The sequence below is a fragment of the Heteronotia binoei genome, chromosome 18 (assembly GCF_032191835.1).
Source record: "Heteronotia binoei isolate CCM8104 ecotype False Entrance Well chromosome 18, APGP_CSIRO_Hbin_v1, whole genome shotgun sequence".
In the NCBI taxonomy this organism is placed as follows: domain Eukaryota; kingdom Metazoa; phylum Chordata; class Lepidosauria; order Squamata; family Gekkonidae; genus Heteronotia; species Heteronotia binoei.
The window spans coordinates 6,964,794-6,981,305 of NC_083240.1; the positions used below are offsets into that span (position 1 = coordinate 6,964,794).

Genomic DNA, 16,512 nt, shown 5'->3' on the forward strand with positions numbered 1-16,512 from the left:
GTCCCCTTCTTCTTTTGCCTTCTGTCTTTCCCAGCATCAGGATCTTCTCCAGGGAGTGCTCCCTTCTCATTTGGTGGCCAAAGGATTTGAGCTTCAGCATCTGACTTTTCAGGGAACAGTCAGGGTTGATTTCCCTTAGGGCTGACGGATTGGATCCTCTTGCAGTCCGAGGGACTCTCAAGATTCTTCTCCAGCACCACATCTCAAAAGCACCTATACCCAGAATTAAACTTTGTTGGTCTTCAAGGTGCCAGTGGGCTCCAGTTTTGTTCTGTTGCTTCAAAGCAACATGGCCGCCCACCTGATCAAATCAGACATTGAGCCTTGCTGTAGGTGACTGAACATACCATGATGCTACCTTGTATCGAGTGAGATCATAGGTCCCCCTAGCTCAGAATTGTCTACACAGACATGTGGCAGCTCTCTAGTAGAGTAAACCCTCTCCCCAGCCCTGCCCGCCTGATCCTCTAGCCCAGGGGTAGGGAACGTTGGCTCTCCAGATGGTTTTTTTGCCTACAACTCCCATCAGCCCCAGCCAGCATGGCCAATGGCTGGGGCTGATGGGAGTTGTAGGCAAAAAAACATCTGGAGAGCCAACGTTCCCTACCCCTGCTCTAGCCGGAGATGGCAAGGATTGAACCAGGAACCTTCTGCTTACAAAGCAAGTGTTCTGCCCCTGAGCCACAGGTGCTTTTATCGCAGCGTAGGGGCTCCCCCCCCCCCTTAAACCTTTGAGGTACTGGATCCCAGTAGGCAGCCGTGTTGGTCTGAAGCAATAGAACAAAGCGGTAGACAAGTGCACCTTTAAGACCAACTAAGTTTTATTCAGAATGGAAGCTTTCGTATGCTCTTAAGCAGACTTCACCAGACAAGTGGGAATGGGAATAAAGAAATTCTTAACATAAGTGGGCAGTGTGGAATCATGGGAATGTTCTTAGCAGATTAAAAGAATCACAAATGGGGATCTGTGTTTGTTGAAAAAAACACCGGAGTAGAGCAGAGGTGGCCAACGGTGGCTCTCCAGTTGTTTTTTGCCTACAACTCCCATCTGCTGATGGCTGGGGCTGATGGGAGTTGTAGGCAAAAAAAAAACATCTGGAGAGCTACCATTGGCCACCCCTGGAGTAGAGGGTGATGCAAAGCAGACTTTTGTCTGTAGGGGTGCCATAAATCTAGGTAACATTCTGGCCTTTTTTAATTTAAACAGAGGGCATGGTTTCTCAAGAGATTATAACATCCATATAGTTTGCCGTAGGATGGGTTGGTATATGCAACAAGACAAGAGGAACTGGTTTCTCTCTCAGGCTTCTTACAAGTACATGCTGTCGTTGCAGTCCGAATTGCTTTTGAAGAAGCTGTGTCAAGCGCAGACAACTCATGTCAGCCGCAGGAAGGGCTTATTAGTCTTTTTCCCTGGCGTAATGCTGCCACTAGCTGGATGTTTCGGGGTATTGCAGGGGCTCTGTATCTTTGAGCCACAAGAATCCAAGTTTTTACTCGCAAAGCTGGTGTGATTTTTTTTGGGGGGGGAGGGGGGATTCACGGGCTGCGCAAAGTATGGAGACGGCAGCTGTAGCAGTCCCGTGCCCAAATAATGCTGCATTGATTTGCTGTGGTTTTAAACCTCTTTTTAGCCGCATGCCCCCAAAGCAGCTTACAGAGTAAAATAACAACAACCAAACCCTAGAAGATCATTCAAAAGCATTTAAAGCATCGTAAAACAAGCAAGCTCTGAAAGATTAGATTCCAGCCCTAAACCCCAGAGGGAACAGAAGAAAGCTTTTGCTTATGAGAGTTAAGTAAAGACTTGGGGGTGGGAATTCTCTAGGCATCTGGTGGCAAGAGATGGAGAAAAGACGGGCCTCCAGAAAAAGCAGATTCTGCAGTGTAAGTTGACCTACAAAATGTCCCTGCTCTTTTATCCACTGGAGGTGGAGTCCTGAGCATGTTCTCTTTGACAAATCTTAAAGAGCTGATAGGATAAAAGAAAAGGTAGAGAAAGAAGTACTTTTCTCCCTCTCTCACAATACGAGAACTCATGGACATTCAATGAAATTGCTGAGCAGTTGGGTTTAGAACGGATAAAAGGAAGTACTTCTTCACCCAAAGGGTGATTAACACATGGAATTCACTGCCACGGGAGGTGGCGGCGGATACGAGCATAGATAGCTCCAAGAGGGTATTGGATAAGCATATGGAGCAGAGGTCCATCAGTGGCTATTAGCCACAGCTTATCGTTGGAACTCTCTGTATGGGGCAGTGATCCTCTGTATTCTTGGTGCTTGGGGGGGCACAGTGGGAGGGCTTCTAGCCCCACTGGTGGACCTCCTGATGGCACCTAGTTTTTATGGCCACTGTGTGACACAGAGTGTTGGATCGGATGGCCAATGGCCTGATCCAACATGGCTTCTCTTATGTTCTCTAATGGATGCCTCAGTAACCTGTTTGGGGCCTGCTTGGAGCCTTCGGGACCAGTTAGAAACATACCAAGTTTCCAGATCATGTGATTTCTGAAGCCTGCTTTAAAGGCCTTGTAAATTGCAGCACATGGAACTGCCTTAAGCCCTGAGGAGGAAATATCATCTGGCCGGGTGCCTCTGCAGACACAGCAGCAGCTGCTTCCTGGAAGGGATTAGAGGTGATTGCGTTGGCCACAATACAGCAAAGAGAGGCCTCCCCGTTATCTACTGTGGTTTTGTCCACTTGTCTGTGTTCCTGGAACTGCAGTGGTTGGGAACCATTTATGAACCCTTGGAGCAAGGCTGAAGATTGTGCCTGTCTTTGGGAAATGTCACTGGGAAGGTTCCTTTTCAAGATGCTCATTCTGCCTCCTAAGGGGCAGGCACGCCTAACCGTACACCGCAGCAGACTTCAAAGTGCCCCTGGTGGTTTTCTGAGGTTTTGGCCATGATTTCTTTGTTTTGGTGGCTTCTGTGTTATTTTGGAAAGTGAGCTTTAGAGATGCTCAGGGCTCCCCCCCGTAAAAAAAAGCCCAGCAGGAACTTATTTGCATATTAGGCCACACCCCCTGGTGCCAAGCCAGCCGGAACTGCGTTCCTGTGCTTTCCTGCTTTAAAAGAAATTCCCCTGGAGGTGCTCTAAATCAAAGTGTGCATTCATGCATCCCAAATGGACCTCTTAACATTCAGAAGACTTCCTGCTTCCATGCTAGCCGTCGTTTATGATGCCTGAATCCAATAAGCTGACACTGATTTGTTTCTTGTCCACAAAGCTAGGCTCAGTGGCCGTTTTCAGATGATGGAAGCAACCTTAACTTTACTCAAGGCAAGAATGAGTTTGGTTTTATTTTCACCCTTTTTACTCCCTCCTGTTCTCTTTAGGAGAGAAGAGGAGGTCAAAGGGTGTCTAGTTTATGAAGTCTTAAAGCTCTATGCTAAGCGTTATTAAGAAGAAGAATTGCAGATTTATACCCCGCCCTTCTCTCTGCATCAGAGACTCAGAGTGGCTTACAATCTCCCATGTCTTCTCCCCCCACAACAGACACCCTGTGAAGTGGGTGGGGCTGAGAGAGCTTTTACAGAAGCTGCCCTTTCAAGGACAACCTCTGCCAGAGCTATGGCTAACCCAAGGCCATTCCAGCAGCTGCAAATGGAGGACTGGGGAATCAAACCCCTGTTCTCCCAAATAAGAGTTCACTCACTTAACCACTACACCAAACTGGCTCAAAGAAGACCTTGGATTTATATTCTGCCCTCCACTCAGAGTCTTAGAGTGGCTCACAATCTCCTTTCCCTTCCTCCCCCACAACAAACACCCTGTGAGGTGGGTGGGGCTGAGAGGCTCTCTCAGAAGCTGCCCTTTCAAGGACAACCTCTGCCAGAGCTATGGCTGACCCAAGGCCATTCCAGCAGGTGCAAGTGGAGGAGTGGGGAATCAAACCCAGTTCTCCCAGATAAGAGTCCGCACACTTAAATAATACACCAAACTGGCTCTCTTAAGACTGAGAATAAAACAGCTGATATTATAATGCACCTGTATAGACCTATCGTGCAGCTTCATTCGGAATGCTGTGTGCAGTTCTGGTCACCGTATCTCCAAAAAGACTTTGCAGAGCTGGAAACTGTACAGGAGAAGGAAACCAAGATGGTGAGCAGGGTTGGAGCGCCTTCCCTACGAGGAAAGGCTGAAGGGTCTGGTACTTTTCAGTTTAGAAAAGAGACAAATAAGGGTGGGGAGGGGAAGCATGACAGAGGTTTATAAAATTATGCATGGGGTGCAGAGAGCTGACAAAGATAACTTTTTCCTCCTCTCCCAAAATATTAGAACTTGAGGGCATCCGATGAGACTGACGAGCAGTAGGTTCAGGACAGACAAAAGGACATACTAATTTACAGAGAGTCATTCAAATGTGGAATTCACTGCCAGAGGAATAAACAGCTTTCAAAGGAGGGTAGGATAAATTCATGGAAGATAAGCCTGTCATTGGCTTGTAGCTATGGTGCCTGAGGACAACTTCCGCATTCAGGGGCAGTAATCCTCTGAATCCCAGAGCTGGGAGGAAACATCAGCGGAAGGCTTTGGTCTCTCTGCCCTGTTGGCTGTCCAGAGGAACTGGTTGGTCACTGTGTGAGACACGATGCTGGAGTAGATGGACTATTGGTCTGATCCATCAGGGCTCTTCTTATATTCTGTTCCCCATTCATTCTCATCACTGACAAACTAAAGTTTGTGATGTTTTGAGTACTGGAAAAAAAAAAGCACCTTGATCTTGGTTTAGTATCCATATTTGCAGGCAAAAATAGGATTTAGACATCTCCACCAGTTGGGTCTTGTATCAAGCCAGAATATCCGTCTGTACCCCACTGGTGCAGTGATAATGGTGGAATATTGGTGGATAAATGAAATATGAGTCTGGGATCTTAGAAGTATCAAAACATGTATGTTATACTAATGAGACACTTTTACACGTGATTAAGAAAGAACTTGAGGTGCTCTTATTTCATTGGTATACATCTGAAAGTTTTGGTGCTGTTGTTCGTAGCCTTCATGAGGAAGTCTAGGCATTAGAAGTGTTTTTCAGGGGCCTGGTGATGCTTAAAACAAGCATGGCAGGTTGATGCTTAAAACAAGCATGGTTTCGCAGTGTGAGCTTCGAGGGAAAATCAGCTGACACAACTTGTGTGTTCACAAGACACAGTCTTAGAGAGAGTCAAGTGTTGTGTGCTTACAAGGGGTGCGTTTGTCATTAAGTGGAGCCTGAGGGCAAAACCGTAGTGCTGGGAAGTGCCACGCCACCTTCTAACTTCTGCGCACTGATGCGGAGATGATCTGTTCTTTCTTATAGCACATCCACGCTTCCGTTCTTTGCTCCGGAAAACACATGGGGATGGGTTGTCTGGTTCCCTGTTCTTTAACGCCCTTCTTTGCTCTTCTCTTCCAGAGCAAACGGGACCACCTTCTGATGAACGTCAAGTGGTACTATCGCCAGTCTGAAGTTCCAGATTCCGTCTATCAACATTTAGTGCAGGATCGACACAATGAGAACGGTATGTGTGATCTCATCTATTCAGAGGGACTTGTGCTGTTCACGTGACTGTATCGGTAGATGAAGGGGGAGTGTGGTGTGGGATCGTGCCTGCTGGCCCCACCTCGTGTTCAGGAAGTCAGAACAGATCCCAGGTACACAAAGGGTTGGATTTGACCTGCTTTTCCGCTGGTGAGAAAGGAAGGAGGAATCCCCCTTTGACCACCCAGAAATACCTCTACTGGAGATCATAGGACTTGCACAGATGAAAGCCACGTGGGACAGGGCTTGCAGTAAGGAGGTGAGCTGGGTGAGATAGAGTGAAAACATCGGCTGGAACCAACCCACAGGATACCGCAGTCTGTTCTGATCTTGCTGCAGCTACCGAGTTGCACCTAGTAATATGTATAAGAAGAAACAACAGATGGGGCAGGTTCAGTTGTGTATTTGAATGGTGCTACCTTAAGGAAAAAGTGACCTTCACTCCCATGCTTCAGACATATGCATACTGTTCCCATGATTACGTGAAACGCCTCTGCTTCGTATAGAATAATCTCCATAAACATGGATTTAAAAACCAATCCAGTTCATTAAGTAGCTTCAGATTCTCCAGTGGTTCCTGGGGTGCCCTAGGCAAGGCAAACTTCTGCTGCCCCCCCCCCCCCCACACACACTGATAACATCACTGAGTCACATTGGGGGCACTCTAGGCAATCGCATTCAGATATATGGGATGCAGGCAGTTGCCCAAAGTTGATGCCGTCCACAAATTAACAATTTACAGTCCTTGGGGTATCTCAATCAAAAGACAACAATACAGTCTTCAAGGGGAAAGCCTTCGATAAATCCCCCCAGAGGACCTTTCTTTTTCTCTACACCAGTTAAGCGTGCGGACTCTTATCTGGGAGAACCGGGTTTGGTTCCCCACTCCTCCACTTGCAGCTGCTGGAATGGCCTTGGGGCAGCCATAGTGGTTAAGTGCGTGGACTCTTCTCTGGGAGAACCGGGTTTGGTTCCCCACTCCTCCACTTGCAGCTGCTGACATGGCCTTGGGTCAGCCATAGCTCTTGCAAGAGTTGTCTTTAAAAGGGCAGCTTCTGGGAGAGCCCTCTCCAGCCCCACCCACCTCACAGGGTGTCTGTTGTGGGGGAGGAAGGTAAAGGAGATTGTGAGCCGCTCTGAGACTCCTCGGAGTGGAGGGCAGGATATAAATCCAATATCTTCATCTACCTCACAGGGTGTCTGTTGTGGGGGAGGAAGGTAAAGGAGATTGTGAGCCGTTCTGAGACTCTTAGGAGTGGAGGGCGGGATATAAATCCAATATCTTCATCTACCTCACAGGGTGTCTGTTGTGGGGGAGGAGGGGAAAGGAGATTGTGAGCCGCTCTGAGACTCCTCGGAGTGGAGGACGGAATATAAATCCAATATCTTCATCTACCTCACAGGGTGTCTGTTGGGGGGGAGGAAGGGAAAGGAGATTGTGAGCCGTTCTGAGACTCTTAGGAGTGGAGGGCGGGATATAAATCCAATATCTTCATCTACCTCACAGGGTGTCTGTTGTGGGGGAGGAGGGGAAAGGAGATTGTGAGCCGCTCTGAGACTCTTCAGAGTGCAGGGCGGGATATAAATCCAATATCTTCATCTACCTCACAGGGTGTCTGTTGTGGGGGAGGAAGGTAAAGGAGATTGTGAGCCGCTCTGAGACTCTTAGGAGTGGAGGGCGGGATATAAATCCAATATCTTCATCTACCTCACAGGGTGTCTGTTGTGGGGGAGGAGGGGAAAGGAGATTGTGAGCCGCTCTGAGACTCTTCAGAGTGGAGGGCGGAATATAAATCCAATATCTTCATCTACCTCACAGGGTGTCTGTTGTGGGGGAGGAAGGGAAAGGAGATTGTGAGCCGCTCTGAGACTCTTCGGAGTGGAGGGCGGGATATAAATCCAATATCTTCTTCTTCAGCATAGAGACCTAAACTGCTTCTATTGTCTTTTCTTCAGCTGTGTCCCTGTCCCTGCCCCAATAAGGAAGCCAACTGAGTCTCTTGTCAGTTTCCAGCTGTTACTGCATTGAGCACTCTAAGCTCAGGAGTCCTCTCAGTTAGAGAGGGCTCAAGGCCTGCAGTGCCCTCCGCTGCAATTGAGTTCGTGGAGGTCAAGGGTGGGGAAGGCAGGTGTGTCCCTGCTCCTTCTCTCCTGTCTTCTCCTTCTTTGTTCATGACACTGATATTGCACTGGTCTTTCAGAAGGCTCAGAATGGCTTCTGTGGGATTCTCTGGCAGTTTTCTATACAGGAACCAAACATTCTGGCACTGAATTAGTTTCAGCTGCTGAAGGGCATATATGCCTTCAAGACCACTCTTTGGGTAATGGGGGCATTAAGGAGAGAGAGAGAGAGAGAGAGAGATCCAAGCACTGCTTGTTTAACGTACAAGCCTCAGTGTCTCACAACCTTCAAAACTTTTAGAAGTTCTACAGCCATCCTGGGAGGCACATCACCATTACATGAGCACTGAAAATTTGAACTTCAGTGAGAAAAAAAACTGGTATAAGAAAACCTGGTATCTTCAGGAATGTGTAGGGAGCTGTGTCTTTGGATTGCTTGGTCTGGTGGGGAAAAACCTCGGGACCAATGTTCCCTGTAAGCGGTGGAGTCTTGTGAGCAAAAATCCTACTTCTTGAGCTACTGGCATTAAAGTTGTGAGCTACTGCATCAATTAGTTTGCTCTGGAGCTATTTTTCCTGTGCTAGGACAAAAACGTATGAGCCGGATGTTTAAAAAACTGTGAGCTAGCTCACACGGACTCAGCTTAGGACAATACTTGCAGGAAGCTGATTTTAACCACTGTCGCTCAGTTGTGTGGTCCCAGGTCAACCTGAATACCTCAACATGTCGCCCTGTTCCTCCCAAAGTTCCACTTTAGTTGTGTGTGCCTTGAGACATAGCTGATGTTGGTGCTTTGGAGTATCGCAGCTAAACTTTGTCTCTCTGCTCTCGTAGATTCTGGGCGTGAGCTGGTAATTACGGACCCAGTGATCAAGAACCGAGAGCTCTTCATTTCGGACTACGTCGATACCTATCATGCTGCTGCTCTCAGGTAAGTGTCGCCATGTAAACGGGACCACGGAGGAGAGACTAAGCCACAACAAAAAGAAAGAACTCTCCGTGTAAAATGCAATTTTAACTTGTTGTGAATAATAAGTATCAAAATATTATCAGTACGTATCACCAAGTTAAAACCTCACAAGTTACTCAATGCTCCTACTGCCCTTACGTGGCTGAAAGGCACTAAATTACATTCAGTCCAGTATTACGGACCACTTATTTTTAATACTGGACTGAATGTAATTTAGAGGCTTTCAGCCACATAAGGGCAGTAGGAGCACTGAGTAACTTATGAGGTTTTAACTTGGTGATATGTAGATAATATTCATTTTGTTAAAATTGCATTTTACGCGGAGTGCTCTCAGGTAAGCTACAGCAAACTCATTGTGAAGAAGCTTAAAAAGTGCAGGTACTTTAGGAAGAGGCCGAGAATCTTAAGGGATACCAGTCCTTTATTTAGAGCATTTAAATACTGCTTTTCTCATAGTCGTGCCACGGCTTGACTAAATGACACAAGCAAGCTTTATTTTTGTAAGGAAACTCTTCACATCTTTCTGTTGGCCTTCCATTTAGTATTTCTTTTTCTTCCTTTCTGTGGCTGGCAGCTCAGCTTCAGTAACTGAGTCTTTTTATCATTGCAGTCCTTAGACCAGACATACAAAAGGAAAATATGAAATTTCCAGGAGTTCAAAATACTTAAAAGCATCTAAAAGTTAAAAATCTTGTCTAAAATCTAGTAACCACCTATTTTCTAACTATCATGCATTTTCAATAACCCGAGTATTGGCCTGCAGAAACTGGCTACTTAGTAGGTGATCTTGGAGTCTGTCTCAGGCAGAAGAAACTCAAGTTTAGCTTTACTTGAAAGGTCCAAAATTTTCTTCAATCAGCTGGATGATGATCTCCTTACATGCCACCTTATAATAGGGGCAAATGAAAAACATGTGCTCTGTGATCTCGACCTCCCTTAGTAAAAAGTAAAGGTAGTCCCTTGTGCTGGGTCAGCTGCGGGGGGGGGGGGGGGGGGGAGTGTAGATGACTGGGGAAGGCAATGGCAAACCACCCCGTAAAAAGTCTGCTGCGAAAATGCTGTGATGTGATGTCACCCCAGAGTCAGAAACGACTGGTGCTTGCACAGGGGACTACCTTTACCTTTTTTTAGTCCCCTGTGCAAGCACCAGTCGTTTCCAGCTCTGGGGTGACATCGCATCACGACGTTTTCACGGCAGACTTTTTAATGGGGTGGTTTGCCATTGCCTTCCCCAGTCATCTACACTTTCCCTCTGCAAGCTGGGGACTCGTTTTAACAACTTTGGAAGGATGGAACGCTCAGTCAACCTTGAGCCGGCTACTTGAACCCTGCTTCCGCCGGGATCGAACTCAGGTCATGAGCAGAGAGCTCGAACTGCAGTACTGCAGCTTTACCACTCTGCGCCACGGGGCTCTGTTTTCCTCCCTTAGTGGACAGGTACAAAGCCTTTCTGGGAAAATAATGTTCTTAAGTTTCTCTTCATGTACAGCAGAAGGGAGGGAGAAACTGAGTTGTTTTGTCTGAATTTCATGTGGCCTCTCAGGGATCACAAAGGAAACTGTGGTGTTGATACTGATAGCTGCTGGATAGTTGCAGTAGGTGGAAGAAATAATCCCCTCTCAGATGCTCCCCCCCCCCCCAAAAAAAAGGCTAGTGGCCAGAAAGAGGGAGCCTCAGACCAGAGCCCTTTTCAAGTGGAACTCAAGTATAAGAACATAAGAGAAGCCATGTTGGGTCAGGCCAATGGCCCATCCAATCCAACACTCTGTCACATAAGAACATAAGAGAAGCCATGTTGGGTCAGGCCACTGGCCCATCCAATCCAACACTCTGTCACATAAGAACATAAGAGAAGCCATGTTGGGTCAGGCCACTGGCCCATCCAATCCAACACTCTGTCACATAAGAACATAAGAGAAGCCCTGTTGGATCAGGCCAATGGCCCATCCAATCCAACACTCTGTCACATAAGAACATAAGAGAAGCCATGTTGGATCAGGCCAGTGGCCTATCCAGTCTAACACTCTGTGTCACATAAGAACATAAGAGAAGCCATGTTGGGTCAGGCCAATGGCCCATCCAATCCAACACTCTGTCACATAAGAACATAAGAGAAGCCCTGTTGGATCAGGCCAATGGCCCATCCAATCCAACACTCTGTCACATAAGAACATAAGAGAAGCCATGTTGGATCAGGCCAGTGGCCTATCCAGTCTAACACTCTGTGTCACATAAGAACATAAGAGAAGCCATGTTGGGTCAGGCCAATGGCCCATCCAATCCAACACTCTGTCACATAAGAACATAAGAGAAGCCATGTTGGATCAGGCCAGTGGCCTATTCAGTCCAGCACTCTGTGTCACATAAGAGAAGCCATGTTAGATCAGGCCAGTGGCCCATCCAGTCCAGAGTGGCCATCCACTCTGTGTCACACAGTGGCCAAAAAAAATTATATATATACATACACACACACACACACATATATATACACACTGTGGCTAATAGCCACTGATGGACCTCTGCTCCATATTTTTATCTAACCCCCTCTTGAAGGTGGCTATGCTTGTAGCCGCCACCACCTCCTGTGGCAGTGAATTCCAAATGTTAAATCAGGTGGCTGACTAGGATTGGGACTGCTGTGGAAGACGGCTGTGGCTTTGAGGGAACCAGGCTGATCTCCTCCCTTGCCTGTTCGTAGTAGATACTGTTTTGGGCTCCTGATGAAAGTTTCTTCCTATTTGCCACACGTCATAAGAGCCTGTTTGTTGTAGTGGTTAAGTGTGCAGACTCTAATCTGGGAGAACCGGGTTTGATGCCTCACTCCTGCACTTGCAGTTGCTGGAATGGCCTTGGGTCAGCCATAGCTCTTGTAGGAGTTGTCCTTGAAAGGGTAGCTGCTGTGAGAGCCCTCTTAGCCTCACCTACCTCACAGGGTGTCTGTGGGGGGGGGGGGAGGGTAAAGGAGATTGTGAGCCACTCTGAGATTCAGAGTGGAGGGTGGGTTATAAATCCAATATCATCATCATCACCTGCAGCTGTTGAAATGGCCTTGGGTGAGCCATAGTTCTCACAGATCTGTCCTGCAAAGGGCAGTTTCAGGGAGAGCTCTCTCAGCCCTACCTACCTCGCAAGGTGTCTGTTGTGAGGGAGGAAGGTAAGGCATATTGTGAGCCGCTCCGAGACTCAGAGTGAAGGACGGGGTATAAATCCAATATCATCGTCATAATGATAAGCTTGCAAAAAGTGACTCTCAAAATTTTATTATGAGCTGACCCTGCATTGAGAAATCCTCATTTCAGAATTTTTCTGGAACATGTCCTGTTGCTGTATTTATCTCTGGAAAAACTATTTCACAAAGATGCGTCATTTCATAAATTTTCTACAGAAACGAATGATCGATACCAGACCTATAAGGTCATTTCAAAATCAGAATTAACCTTTTTTTGTGTGTGGGGGGGGTTTGCCTATCCTTAGGAAGTGCATGTATTAAATCATTGTGGTGAACAGTTACTGTCTCATGTGCGCATACCCTGACCACATTCAAGATGCATAGTGCACTTTAGTCAGAGGGTTTTGTCTGTGAACAGATGCCATAATTCAACTTTTTCTGGCTGTGGGGAAAGATATCAAAATATGTATGCAGTACTTAGAAATCAGCAGAGGATGCCAGTGCCACAGATTGTTTTGTCAGATAAACGTACAGTATTGTACCCCAGTCAGTTTATGGCGTTGGAAACATTTCTCAGAAACCTGCATTCCTGGTCCAGCCTAGTTCTTTTTTTTTTTTCCTTAAATGGATTTTTAAAATGTTCAATTTACAAATATAAACCATGAACTACAATCTACAATCATTTAGATCATACATGAAACAAAAACCGTAATAATCTAAATCTGGGGTGGCCAAACTGGCTCGGGAGCCACATGTGGCAGTTCCCAGGGCTGACTAGGCAAACTAGGCGATTGCCTAGGGCGCCGAGAGAGTGGGGCGGCAAATTGGGCTCTCACCCTCCTCTGGTGCCCCAGGCAAGTGCTTCGCTTGCCTCCCTTCCCGCCACTGCCACCGCTAGCCCCCTCCAGGCCACCGCCGCCCACCCCCTCCAGGAGCTCCGCTCATTCGCTCCCTTCCTTCTTCCTGCTCACCGGCTAAAAGTAAGCTTAGCTGGCTTTGCAGCTTGAGCCTGCGCGTTTTGTCTCTTAGCGGCGGTGGGCAGGTGAGCAGAGTGCTTGGGGGGGGGCCAAACGGGACACTGAGCGGGGAGGGGGCACGGAGCTGTGGGGGGGGGAGTCGGGGGGGCGCTTTAGGGGGGGGCGCCAGGCAGCAAGTCTGCCTAGGCACCCCCAAGGTGTCGGGCCGGCCCTGGCTCTTCCACACACATTGTGTGACTCTTGAAGCTCTACTGCCCCATTGGCTGGTTTGGAGAAGGCATCTGTTTCTTTAAATCACTTCTCCAAGTCAAGCCAGCTGGTGGCTTGGAGAATGCATTTAAAGTTGCTTTCTTTCCATTTTCCCCTCTTTGTCCCTCCCTCCCTCCTTCCTGCTCTCAAGTGTCTGATGTTTATGTTGTGTGGCTCTTACATTTGGCAAGTTTGGCCTCCCCAATCTAAATCATACAAATGCCAGTTATCACATGATTATCAGTCAAATCATATATTTTTATAGAACTTGCTTATATATACACTTGATTTTCACTTCTTGTTAAGTATCTTCAATCTTTTCCATCTGTCTTCATATCTAATATTCTTATTACAAACATAAGTTGCCTGTCTCTTCCCTTTTTATAATTTTCTATTTTAATTTATTCTTCATTTTCAGCTGTATATATAATTGAAAAATACTTTCCATTTTTCTTGAAATTCTGAGGTTGGTCTATTGTGTATGCATGATGTTAATTTTCCCACTGTCACATATTCACTTAATTTATTCTTCTATTCCTTCAAATCTGGACATGATTCTGCCTTCCATTTTGCTGCAGATATTACTCTTGCTGCTTAAATAATTCACTGTGTGCTTTTGTAATATTGCTTGGTAAAATATTTAATAACATGTTTTTTGGCATCCATCACAAACTTAAATTTTAATGTATCTTGCATTTCTTCATGTACCTCTGCTTTCTTGCATGTCCACCATGTGTGGTAGAATGTCGCATATGTGTTTTGGCATTTCCAACACTTCCCATTATACTCTTTGTTAGCTTTTGCAATGTCACTGGGAGTAATATGCCATCTAAAAACATTTTACGCCAATTCTCTGTTAATATTTGACAGTCAATGATTTTTATTAGGGTTTGTAGAATCTTTCGGGATCAAGTGCCATGTTCTACTGGAGAAAGTTTTCCTTCCAGACGTTTCATTCTCAGCTGCGGAGAACATCCTCAGTGGCGTTGCAGCCGGAGCAGGCGCTCAGACCTTCTTGGCTGCTGTGCATTGAGTGGGGCCAGGGCTGCTGGAGAGCTGCTATTTGTAGGCTGGAGGGGGTGTGATGAAAGGGCAATTGGTTTGTGTATGTGCCCATTGTTTGGTGGGGCTTCCTGGAAGGGTAGTGATAAGGAAACAGATCAAAGGACAGGATGTAAACCTTTTAAAATTAGGAATTACACAAACAACTGAATGTAGGAAGAGACGGGCCAAGTTTGCAAGCCTAACTCCAACCAATGTGCTTGGCAAATCACATCGCACCTCCTCCCCTCCCCCCCGCCAGCTATTTGCTTGCATGTCAAGACACACCTCTAGCTGTTTCCCACTTCCCTTTGCACCCTAAAGATGGAAATGCGGCAAGTACGTTTCTGAAGCCGACCCTAGTACACAGTCCCTTCCCAAGTCTATTTCATTTTCCTGCACCCAACCACACAGAAAGAACTTGCCATTCACCCATATAGGGGGGAGGGGGATCGCTACAAAGCAGCAAAGACACTTGCTGAATGCAGAAGAATCACCAAGCAGCTGCACGAGTCTGGGTGTCAGAATGGATTATAAACCCAAATGGAAGGAACATTAAACTGGAGATGATACTAAAGAAGGAATCCACAATTATTTATGGACTACTAAACAGTTAAAAATTATTCAAAGCCAAGATGGCACTCAGATCCTAAGGGATGGACTATTAAGAACAGAACCATAGAATCACAGAGTTGGAAGGGATCTGCAGGGTCATCTAGTCCAACCCCCTGCGCAATGCAGGAAACCCACAAATACCCCTCCCCACTCACCCCCAGTAGCACCTGCTCCACACCCAGGATATGGCAAAAAAACCCCACCCACCTTCTAGGATCCCTAGCGCAATTGGCCTGGAGAAAAACTGCTGTTTGACCCCAAAGCGGCAAACAGCATTTCCCTGAGCATGTAGTGCAGGAAAAGAATAAGCTCGCCAATCTTGCCACTGATGTCTATTGTGACATCAATCGATACATAATTAATAAAATTGATTACATGAATTATGAGTATATGATGGACAAACAAGGGAAAAGAAACGCTTGGCAAGAAATTCAAGATGAAAGGAAAAACATTCCATGGTTGTTGTATTATCAAACGGTATCTAACTTCAAAGAATGGGGCCAGTTAAAGAAGAAAATGACTTCTGAACAATTAATCACTGGAGATTTAAAGCATCTATTAGGGAAAAAATTATAAAATGTTATCGCAATATGGTATAGAAACAGAGCAAGTAAAAAAAAAAGCATGATAAAATGGATGCAAAATCTTGAAGAAAATATATCCATGAGTCAGTGGGAAAACTTATGGGCTAAAGAAATCATTGACTATCGAAGATTTCAGGTTTTCACGGCTGGTAACATCATTAGGGTTTGTAGAATCTTTCGGGATCAAGTGCCGTGTTCTACTGGAGAAAGTTTTCCTTCCAGACGTTTCGTTCTCAGCTGCGGAGAACATCCTCAGTGGCGTTGCAGCCGGAGCAGGTGCTCAGACCTTCTTGGCTGCTGTGCATTGAGTGGGGCCAGGGCTGCTGGAGAGCTGCTATTTGTAGGCTGGAGGGGATGTGATGAAAGGGCAATTGGTTTGTGTATGTGCCCATTGTTTGGTGGGGCTTCCTGGAAGGGTAGTGATAAGGAAACTGGCTGTTGAATGTGACCATTGTTCTGTGTTAATTGCTGGGAAGGTTGCAAGGGGTTTGAAGATAAGGAAGATGGTTGTTGACTGTGCTGATTGTTCTGTGGAATTTGCTGGTTCTGTCTCAGAAATAAATAAGAGTGGCACCCTTTAAGGGCAGGGCAATCAGAATCATCCTGAACCATCTTTCATCTAACGGTGAGAGCGAGTCCTTCTGGTTCTCGTCAGGGCTTGGAAACGGAGGGGGAAGGAGTGAGGCTGTGGAGACTGGCACAGGGAATAGCATCATCTCAGGTAGCCCCAGAGGGTCCTGTTAGGTGAGGGGCTGGGGCTGGGACTCAGTGCAAGAGCCTCTGCTTTATATGCAGAAGGTCTCAGGTTTGATCCCCAGCACCTCCAGTTGAAAAGGATCAGGCAGTAGCTGATGTGAAAGACCTCCACCTTAGAGCCACTGCCAGTTTGAATTGATAGTACTTGCTGGGTCTGGTTTAGGATGGCTGGACTAGTCAAGCAGCCACCTTCACTTAGCAAAGTGGCCTTTCTGAGCTTCAGCACGGCAGTGTAGCCTGGTCTAATGGTTATCTCACAAATTGCACAGAGAGCCTTTGCTTTAAGTTAAGAAACCAATACCGGTGGAATTATTTAAAGAAACATAACATATAAGTATTGTGGCAAGAAAGAGTGTCTAAACTATTCTGTCTAACTGGATGGCTTTGGATTGTAGTAGGCCATCTGCTTAGTTCAGGTCAGGAGGAGAAGATACCATGCTATTCCTCCTGATGCACGCAGGGAAGAAAAAGGAAGAGGAGGAAAACAAAGAAGGAAGGAAGT

The 16,512-nt window shown here is 46.5% G+C and overlaps 1 protein-coding gene across 1 annotated transcript in view; it reads left to right on the plus strand.

Moving 5' to 3' along the window:
* RERE (arginine-glutamic acid dipeptide repeats) overlaps positions 1-16,512 on the plus strand; it is a 323,357-nt gene that overhangs the window by 90,534 nt on the left and 216,311 nt on the right. The window contains 2 exon segments of the mRNA XM_060259535.1: positions 5,402-5,507; positions 8,484-8,580. Coding sequence (XP_060115518.1) covers positions 5,402-5,507; positions 8,484-8,580 — 203 coding nt within the window.